This window comes from Suillus subaureus, assembly GCF_016647635.1.
Source record: "Suillus subaureus strain MN1 chromosome Unknown BJ212scaffold_129, whole genome shotgun sequence".
Lineage (NCBI taxonomy): Eukaryota > Fungi > Basidiomycota > Agaricomycetes > Boletales > Suillaceae > Suillus > Suillus subaureus.
In genome coordinates this window covers 3,694-14,097 of record NW_024538685.1, presented here as the reverse complement: position 1 = coordinate 14,097, position 10,404 = coordinate 3,694, and the positions used below count along the sequence as shown (strand labels likewise).

Here is a 10,404-nt window from a genome sequence, read left to right as displayed (position 1 = left end):
GGCTGATCTTTAGCAAGGCCCAGTTGGGTTGAGATGTCACGGCCTGATGCATTGATGTTTGAATTTCTTTTTGGTCATGGTGGTTCCTGAAAGATAGAGTGAGTGTTGTGCGTTCGATACAATTCAAAAAACACTTGCCTTTTTCTTGGATGTTCATCTTGCTTGTTGGGACTGTTTTCATGGGGGCATTGGTCATTGATAGCCATCTTGCTATCTGCAATAAATTGACTCACCAGATTGAACTCATGCATAAACGAAGGGTGCAACAGGTGTATAAATCGGAAATGATATACATAAAACATACAAACGAGATCAATGACAGGTCATAGGGGCAATAATATAATCAGGGATTCAATTGAACGATGTAAAACAAAGGCTGCACTGTATGTGTGTTGTCAATAAATTAATACATGAGGTAGATTGAATTAGGGTCTCGCACTCTTCCTATTCACTGATAAGGCTTGTGCCCCAGTTTCTCATTTGTTTGCTTGATAGATTAGGCTATTATCAGACCCCACATCACTGTGGGTGTCTGAAGGTTTGGTATCACTGCTGTTTTGGAAAGAAGCAGTGCGCTTCCCCGCATGAGTCAGAAATTGGTTGTACTGCTCATTGGTCACATCATACTGATCCAGTTCCTCCACAAAGACTGCCTCAAGGTAGTCTTTGGTGTCTTGCAAGGCTGGGAGCCCCCAAGCAGTCATAAAGCCCCTGAATATCTCCATTTCAGTCTCTGCCATCTTGAATTCACCTTCCTGTTCTTGCTGGAGAGATTTGAGGAAGGATTTTTCCCTCCTATTACATTTGAGCTGCCAGGTGGTGTGCATGAGCTGGTGCTGGAGGTCTTCCTTGGTGGTGTGCTTCACTTGAACTGCCTTGTAAAGGAATCATCAGACATAAGGGATAAACCTCTCTGGAGAAGTTCCATGCCCTATATACTTGATAAATCAGAATACATTAAATTACAAAAAAAAGATCCTACCTCATACAAGTCTTGAAGGTCGAGAGCTTTGTATGAGCCATCCAGCATGTGCTTCTTTGCAAACTGGAGCTCATAGGGGGGGGACTGATTAACAATGTGTGGCCTGTACCAAGCACGTAATTGTTCACAAAAGCAAGAAAGTCAGTCTTGCTTAGGAGGCTTTACTAAGGAGAGGCTGTGGCTGCAGCTACATTGAGCTAGTTTCCCTCCAGTATAGCAACACCTCAAGTGTTCAGAGTCCAAGGCAGAGGTGACACTGGATGATGTCAAAGATTTAGGAGGGGACACCAACTTGGAACCAGACTGAGCAAAGGGAGATAAGGATAGGTTGACACAAGTTGAGCTTGTAGTCTCAGAGTCAGACAGAGGGGGTGTGGACCTCTCAGAGTAAGCATCCATATTAATGCTAGTAATGTCAATTTCCTGGCTGATGTATAGATAGGCAATACATACCACAGTTTTCTGGCTAATCTGAGGGGGGTTACACTGTTATGGTGTGATGGGAGTATTGCAGTGCCAACTAGAGGGTGGAGTTTGAAGGACTTAGAGGTTTTTCAGGTGCAGTCTGTCTGTTGAACACTCTGAGTCTATACTGCTGGCATGCAGGTCAACCATCCCACTGTATCATCCAGCCCTCAGGGAGGACAATCTGGCCAATTTGTTCTTGATGCCAATTTGTAAGTCTTGTTTCTCAAAGGTACTCACTTGAGCAACCTCTGAATCAACTGGCAGACCATCTTCTGCAAAATGCCCCCAGTGTCTTGTCAACCTGCCCTCCAATGAGGCAGTATTAGAACACCTACAGCAAGGAAATAGTTGCTGGCCTCAAATGCAAGACTGTCACATTCCTGTCCCACCTGCATTCCTTCGATCTACCTCAGAAGCAGGCAAAGACCACATCTTTGGACGGTACCACCCATCTTCTGGCTATATTTTCAGAAAGGCACCAAACATCCTCAAGGCCATGGAAAACGACCAGTTTGCTTACCAGTGACATCATACTCCTTTTTACCCCTTTCAGGACCAAGCAGAGTTTGAACTTGGAAAATTCCTCTGCGAGCGCTTCATGCAAAGTGATATTGACTGATTTCTCAAGCTTGAATGGGTCTGTTTGGTACGAGAATCCTCTATGCACATGCAGGACTCACTTCCAGCTCACAGGTATGCTGAGCTAAACCATTGTTTGGTTCAAAGACCAGCTACTTGCATGGATGGCTTCTATTCCCACCAGACCAAAATGGTGTTCAACAACACTCAAGATCACAGGATACCCAACTGTCCAACCAATACAGCTCATCTGGTGCAATGGCTTAGATGTAGTGGCAGATCTCTTTGCTAATCCAATTTTTGCCAACCACATGACATATGACCTGCACATTGTGGTTGATGGTGATGAGTGTGAGTACAGTGAATATTTTACAGTGCAACAAGCATTTGAGATTCAGGTAAAATTACATGCACTTATTTGCAGTGGTTGATTGATACTTTGGTACAGGAACAGCTTCCTAAAGGTACTACCATCATTCCAATAATCATTGCATCTGACAAGACACTCATGACACGGCACACTGGAGGGCTCAAAATGCACCCTATCTTTGTCTCAATTGCCAATATTCAGTCCGATGTGCAGATGAGAGCAACAAGTCATGCTTGGCGATGTGTCAGCTTCATGCCTATTCCAAAATTTACTGATGTTCATGCTGACTACCAAACTATCCTAAGTCAATGACTATTCTATAAGTGTATGGATATTATCTTTGCAGATGCTAAGGTTGCAGCCATGGCAGGCAAGTTTATGCCTGATCCTTCTGGCCATGTATGACATAGCTTCACACCTTTGGCTGCTTACACTGCAGATTTACCAGAACAGCAAGCCATAGTGTGTGTCTCAAAGGTCACTTCTCCCATTACATTGGCTACATCTCAATCCTTTGGTGACAGCTATCGCCATACACCATGCATGAAGGAACACACCCTTTCAGTAATATATGAGATCTGTCAATGCATTGATCAATGGAGGTTGCGAGAGTTTCAGGAGGAAGCCAAGGCTCATTCACTAAGTGGCGTTCATCAACCATTTTGGCAGAATTGGCAGATTGCAGACCCTTCTTGCTTCTTAGTAGGGGAAGTTCTCCATACCTGCTATAAATTCTTCTTTGACCACCCATTCAAGTGGTCCAAAGAACTGGTGGGTAAGGATGAGCTAAATGCCCAATTCAAAAGTCATCACAAATGAGTAGGAATGTGTCACTTTTCATCCAGAGTGTGTCAGATGAAGCAAATGACTGGCCAGGAACACCAGGACTTACAATGCACCTTGGTGCCTTCCATTGCTGGGGTTGTGCCTCCCAAGTTCATCCACACAATTTGTGCTTTGATCGACTTCATTTACAAGGCCCAAAGCCCTGTTTATACAGATGCCTCAATTGACTCCATGGTTGCATCTCTGAAAGAGTTTCATGATCATAAACAAGTGATCCTGGATGCAGGAGCTAGACAAGGCACCAAATGAATGATCAACAACTTCCTTATCCCAAAGCTCAAGCTTTTACAGAGTTTTGCTGCATTCACTAAGGATATAGGTGCCCTCATCCAATGGACTGCTGATGTCACTGAACACCTTCTCATCACTCATTGCAAGCTTCCATTTGAGAGGACATCCCGCCAGTCATGCACTTTTACAGAGCAAATCGTTGATATTCTCAACCATGAGGAGTCTATGCAGCGATTTCAGTTGTACCTCTTCCTATGGATGCACAACACCCCCCTCACCAATGCCATAGTCACAGAAGAGCAAGAGACCACTGAGACCAACCCTGCTCTTACATGGATTGCCCATGTCACACCTGGTGATCCAAATCAATGCTGTTTTGTCAGACCCCATCTGGTTCAAAACCATTTTCTGAAGGGCATACTGTCTTACACTGCAATGACTGCCTTCCACATTACCATCACTCCTGATCGAGCCAAGATATCTATTAATGAAGTCCAGCAACTCTACACATTGCCAGATCTTGGATGAGCACTGTCTGATTACATCACAAAGGCTTCTAACAGTCAACCATCATGGAGCTGTGATCATGGTCATGTGAAGACATGGAATAAATTTCATTTACAGCTGCACTCCATTTTTCACTCACAGCTGATTATGCCCAGTCAAGTTGTCCAAGCTGCTCCACCATCACAAACATTTCCTCTGGGAAACTGTGATGCAGTAATTGTGCAGTTGATACATGGTGACCATACTGGTAAGATTTATTTTTACGCCTAACTATATGTTGCTCACTGTGGTATACACAGTAATTTCATTGTGCAAGTGCAGGCTATCTTTCAGCCCATTCCGCCTTGCCACGTCACACTTCCCAAATACCTTGTGGATCAACTGCTCTTGTATGTGCAATATTATGAGGTTGTTGGTTATCCATGTGATCAGCCTGCCATCAGCATGTATACAGTGGCCCAAAAATATCACAATGGGCCTGGCAGTCAGAGGACAAGATTGGGTGCAGTTATCCTGCTCACAGATGTCACACATGCAGTAGAGCTTATCCCTGTGTATGGCGAAGGAGCTAACCATAGGGCAAGTGCAGCAACAAGTATGGAGGTGTATGAGCACTTTTACCTGAACAATTTTTCAGACAAGGAGGTGTATCATGCATTGTGCTCAGACCTGCACTAGTTACATTTCCTGTGATAATGTCAGCTTATGCACTATGTTGTCTGGTTCAACTATGTTATCTCTGAGATCAAATCAAGCTCGTGTTCTATCTCCAGCAAGATGCAAAAGATTATCATTGATCAAAATGTTCAGTTCTCCATCTCTCATAAGTTAAGAATTGCAAAATAAAATAATAACTGTAAAAGCATCTCCACTAATCGCGTGAGTGTGCTACTAAAGTCATAAGTGTTCGTAAGTGTCCATAAAGCACTTAAGCTAAGCGTTCATTTCAGTGGTTTTGCAGATGTAGGGAGTCTGGAACCAAATCAGCATGATCGTGACAATTATCAATATATTACTGACCCTGCTGCTAATGACATGGGTTCATCAGAATACTCAGGACCTTTCCTGAAAAACTTGAATGCTCCCTCCTGCATAATGTCAAATGCCTCACCTACATACAGGGACAATCATAAGCCTTCAGAGCCTGTTCAGCAACCGATGCATGAACAAGACTTTGCCAAACCAAACATGATTTGGTCAGCATGAGCATGACAGAGATTCAACCTGAGTCTGAAAGTAGTCAGTGAGCGATAACATGATATGATATGATATGATATCTATGGATCAAGGACCTGCAAATCCACTCTTTGCTAACACTTTTAATTTACAGAGACCTCTTGTGGTTCCGCTTGTTCAACCTTTGAACTGGACTCAGACTCCCCCCAGGCTCATGATACTGCACTTCACCAGTGCATTTTTTGTTATATCACTCTTATCTTCAGTGTACTACTTACTGCTACTGTACATGTAATCCTACAGGACAGTCCTAATGACCCTGAGCCTTACCACACATCAGCCCTGACCAGGCAAGAGTGGGTCATCGAATTGATTCTTGGTCACCCAGATCACATCCGTTGTGAGCTTGGGGTCAATATTCATGTCTTCAAGAGATTGATACATACTCCTGTAGTTTCCTTAGTTTGAATATCAACTTAGACTTGCCCAATCCTCTCTCAGACTTTGGTCCACCTAAGTCTGTCCTACCCATTAGGCCTAGGGATTGATTCCCTAGGCCGGAGCTCCGCCTTTCCGGCACTTACCCTCTTTCTGGACTTAGGTCCAATCCCTGTCTCCCCAACTCTACCTTAGGGTAGTCTATCTCTGTTTGTTTCTACATCAGACTTCATCCGATGTAGCCCCTATTCCTTCTGGACCTCCGGACCTCCTGTCCCTCATACCTCCGGGCATCCTGTCCTTCAGACGTTCTGTCCTCCTAACCCTCGGACATCCTATTATCCTGTCCTTCAGACATCCTGCCCTCTGTACCTTCGGACATCCTGTCCTTCTGTCCTCCATCATCCTGTCCTCCTGTCCTCCTGTCCTCTGGACCTTCAGACCTCCTATCCTTCCATCCTGTTTCCTGTAGAAGTATTACCTTGCAGTGGGAACTCTCCTGAACACTTCCTGCATTCCTCTGGAACTCTCCCACACTCCTCCGGACGTTTCCCACGCTCCTCCGGAAGTCCTCTAGCACTCCATCAGAGTAGCCAGCCTCCAGAAGTCCTCTGGACTTTGTCAGACCATCATTGGACTTCCTCTGAAATGAAGGGCACATACTTGGGTAAGGGGCACATGTTAAGAACCATGTTGCTCAAAGGAGAGAGACTGACTCAGAGGGGCTTGGCCTCAGCTTGTACACTGTGCCCCTTACCCAAGTATGTGCCCTTCATTTCATATGAGGTCCAATGATGGTCCGACAAAGTCCAGAAGACTTCCAGAGGCTGGCTACTCTGCTGGAGAGCACTAGAGGACTTCCGGAGGAGCGCGGGAGAGTTCCGGAGGAACGCAGGAAGTGCTCAGGAGAGTTCCCACTACAAGGTAATACTTCTACAGGAAATAGAATGGAAGGATAGGAGGTCCAAAGGTCCAGAGGACAGGAGGACAGGAGGGCAGGATGACGGAGGACAGAAGGACAGGAGGACAGGAGGGCAGGATGATGGAGGACAGAAGGACAGGAAGTCTGGAGGTACGAAAGACAGGATGTCCAAAGGTATGGAGGGTGGAACATCCGAAGGACAGGATGCCCAGAGGTATGAGGGACAGGAGGTCCAGAAGGAATAGGAGCTACATCGGACTTCATCCGATGTAGAAACAAACAGAGGTAGACTACCCTAAGGTAGAGTCGGAGAGACAGGGATTGGACCTAAGTCCAGAAAGAGGGTAAGTGCCGGAAAGGCAAAGCTCCGGCCTAGGGAATCAATCCCTAGGCCTGATGAGTAGGACAGACTTAGGTGGATCAAAGTCCAAGAGAGGATTGGGCAAGTCTAAGTTGATATTCAAACTAAGGAAACTACAGGAGTATCTACAGGGGTTATATACTGGAGAATATCTGAGGGGATCAATAAGCAAAGGAGCAGGGCTATGTACGAGCATGTGGAAACACATTAGTAAGTAAGTCAGAACATAAGTAAATGAACTCAGAGATGAGGACTCGTACAAGGATCAATAAGCAAGACAGAACAAGAGGTAACCGAAAGCCGGAAGGCAGAGAATGCCTAAATGGGGATAGGTGCAGGATATCGGACAGAGGGTGGGAATAGGTCCAGTGTTAATATCCAGAGGTCCGGAGATCTGGGGATCTGGAAGACAAGGTGGATACAGGACCAGGATATGAGAAGGTGGATATAGTCCAGAATCCGAGACAAGGTGAAGTCCGAATGTCTTGCTGGATGGAGTGTACATAGGGTGGATGGGACAGGGGGTTATGGTTCAGGCTAGCAGTGGAGATCCGATGGTCTGGAGCTCAGGGGTAAATCCGGAGTGTAGTCGATCCTGCTGAGGTGTGGAGCACACAGTGGAAGGGGATCTGGGAATGAGTTGGATATGAAGTGTGGTCCGGACATAGGCTTGGAAGGCGTGGGAATATGATGGAATGTGGGTCCGGATTGTGGGATATGACAGCACAGCATACAAGCTGAGGCCAAGCCCATCTGAGTCAGTCTCTCTCCTTTGAGCATGGTTCTTAACACCACCCATTTTACATGAAATATGTCCACCTTCCTGCAGTCGACACTCCTGTCTCCAGCACCATTCGCAACAACCCAAAGCATTGGCTGTATTTCTGGGATACCATCGGAGCAATCAATGGCAATCATATTCATGCATTTCCTCCCTCAGCCAGCCACCATCTATACTACAACTGAAAAGGTTTCATATCTCAAAACTGCCTCTTCATTTGCAACTTCGACCTCAAGTTCACTTTCGCACTGACTGGATGGGAGGGATCAGCGACAGATGCACTGCTTTGGGATGTAGCTCAAAATGATGACTTGAATGTTCTGCCTGGAAAATACCTTCTTGCAGACCTTGGTTTCCCCTCATCCTGACAACTTTTGGTTCCTTACCATGGTGTTCGGTACCACCTGGCTGAATGGGGTTGTGCTGGTGTCAGGCAAGGCTTTTTTTCTCTTTGTAGTCTAGCTCATCCAATGCTACATTTTTAGGCCTGTTAACAAAGAAGAGTTATTTAACCTTTGTCATGCCTCTGCTCATAATGTGATTGAATGTATTTTTGGCATCATGAAGCAATGCTTCTGCATTCTTTTAGTTGCCCCAGAGTATAAGATAGCTATCCAGGCTCATATTCCCACAGTGCTATGTGCACTGCACAATTACATACTTATTCATGACCTAAATGAAGGGTGTCTTCCTCAGAGGGCTGTCTTTAATGACAACCCTACCTTTCAAGGACAAGCCAGTCAAGCATGGGACGATCAAGGTACTTCTGACAATGTCAATGCAATCATTGGTGATGATGCGGATGCAAACACATTTCATGATCACATGGCAACAGAGATGTGGGAAGACTACCAGAATATATTACAGGACTATGACTTAGAAGACGTATTTCACTTGTTGGATGTTGATGAAGAGCCAGAGGACCTGGAAGACATAGATGAGTTTTATGGGAGCAAGGATGATGATGAAAATGATGCCTAGATTCACAATGCAATTTAGTGTACATAGGACTACAACAATATGTGCTGCATATTAAAGAGTGACAGCTATGTAACATGATTCAAGAAACAAAGAAGAACAAAACAAGACAAATGAATGAGAACTGAGATGAAAGTGCAATGAAAGAGACGAAATTTGATCTGCATGTGAGAATATGATTTAAAGCGGTCCAAAATCCCCCCTGGCAGCCTGAACAAGAACAGATTGCAAGTAGGGGACACAATTCTCAACCTTGGCAGACAAGTAGGTGCTGCATACCACTGGGCTCCTTGAGAACACATTCATGAGGGTGATTTGGTCTACTGGCAGAATGCCCTCCTCATCCTGCATGAAGGCCAAGGCCTGGGACCTTTCATCCACCACCCGAGTTTCTTCTGAGTTGGCCACCGACAAGTGAAGGCTGTCCGTCAGGCAGTTGATGGAACCTTGTAAATTTATGAAGGCAGCAGTGCTAGCAGCATCCTTTGCTGCTTTAGAGCTCATCTGATTACTAGCGACACACGATATTGGACTGCCACCATGTGCTGACAACCTTGGCTTTTTGTTGGCATTGGCAGAACCCACCTGTGATGCTGAAGTTTGGGTGGTGTTGGAGGAAAGGACCATGTCTGAGTGAGAGTGTTTGCTGGTGCTGGAGGGTGCAACAGAAGAGGGGGGAGGGGGCACATTCATAGAGCTTTGAGTGATTCCAGGGGTGATGGATGGAAGTGCAGACACAACCTGATCCCATCCAGCATGAAAGTCGAGGCTGGCATTGCCCCATCCAAGGCCATGAGCCCCACCAGTGGTGGCAGCTTTTGGCACACTGACATCAAGTCCCATCATCCTTCCACTTGATGCAGTGCTGGTGGTGGTGGCCATGGACCCACTTGCCTCAGCACTAGAAGCAGTAGCACCCCCTGAAGCCTGCACAGCCAAGGAAGCTGGGTTGTAGGCACTACCCCCATGAGCACCACTCCCATTCAGGAGAATCACTGACATCTTCTCCCAATATCTCCACCCATTGGTTTTAAATGGTTTCATAATCTGTAAGTAAGTCATAAAGTAGTACATTGGAGATGCCAATATAAACATACCTTATTTCCAGTGCTGGCATCAATAAACTGGGTCCACTGAGTTTCTGCAGCTTGCTCATGTATATTGGCGCCATTGACGTTGTCCCAGTGACATCCAGATCAATTGTGATATCTCTCAATGGTGAGATGGATTTGTTTCAACTGTAGGGGTAGTTAGCGATGTAGCTAGGTAATATGATAAAGGGAGACATACCACTTTCCACTTTCTCTTACATTGTGCCATGTCCTTGGGCAATCCTTGCTTTGAGAGATGCGCAATGCTCTTTGCAGCCTCGCAAAATGTCTCATCTCTAAAAGTGACCCCAACAATCTTCAACACCTGCAGTTGTAGATATGACAGAAGGCCATCAACCTCTTCCTCACTCCACTGGGCCTTGGATTGTTTGGATTCACCATCCTCAATCATGTTAAATAGTTGAAATTGAGTAGAGATTATGAGTACAGTGATAGCCAAGTGGATCTGCTTTCGCTGATAAGGACTGATTTGACCTCGAGTCGTGCAGGGAGTAGTCATGATCGGAAGGAAAGATTATTGAGACTCCGTCACGGCAGCTTCCATGCCGCTCCAACACAAACACATACATAAACCAAAATCTTGTTCAAACATTGGTTGCTGAACGGGCTCTCAAGGATTTGATAGAAAATATTGACGTATCTTCGGCTGCGAA

General features: G+C 45.5%; 2 protein-coding genes across 2 annotated transcripts; one reads left to right on the top strand and one right to left on the bottom strand.

Moving 5' to 3' along the window:
• Nucleotides 1–5,462: 5,462 nt before the first annotated feature.
• Nucleotides 5,463–5,627, top strand: BJ212DRAFT_1287760 (uncharacterized protein; the record flags this gene model as incomplete). Its single annotated transcript, XM_041332003.1, has 1 exon — nucleotides 5,463–5,627. A coding segment is annotated over one exon (165 nt), but the record flags the coding sequence as incomplete, so codon positions are not given.
• A 3,192-nt stretch (nucleotides 5,628–8,819) lies between these two features.
• Nucleotides 8,820–10,142, bottom strand: BJ212DRAFT_1488174 (uncharacterized protein; the record flags this gene model as incomplete). Its single annotated transcript, XM_041341349.1, has 3 exons — nucleotides 8,820–9,686; nucleotides 9,737–9,763; nucleotides 9,930–10,142. The coding sequence occupies 3 exons, from the start codon at nucleotides 10,140–10,142 to the stop codon at nucleotides 8,820–8,822; spliced, it is 1,107 nt and encodes a 368-aa protein (XP_041185800.1).
• Between the last annotated feature and the right edge of the window lie 262 nt (nucleotides 10,143–10,404).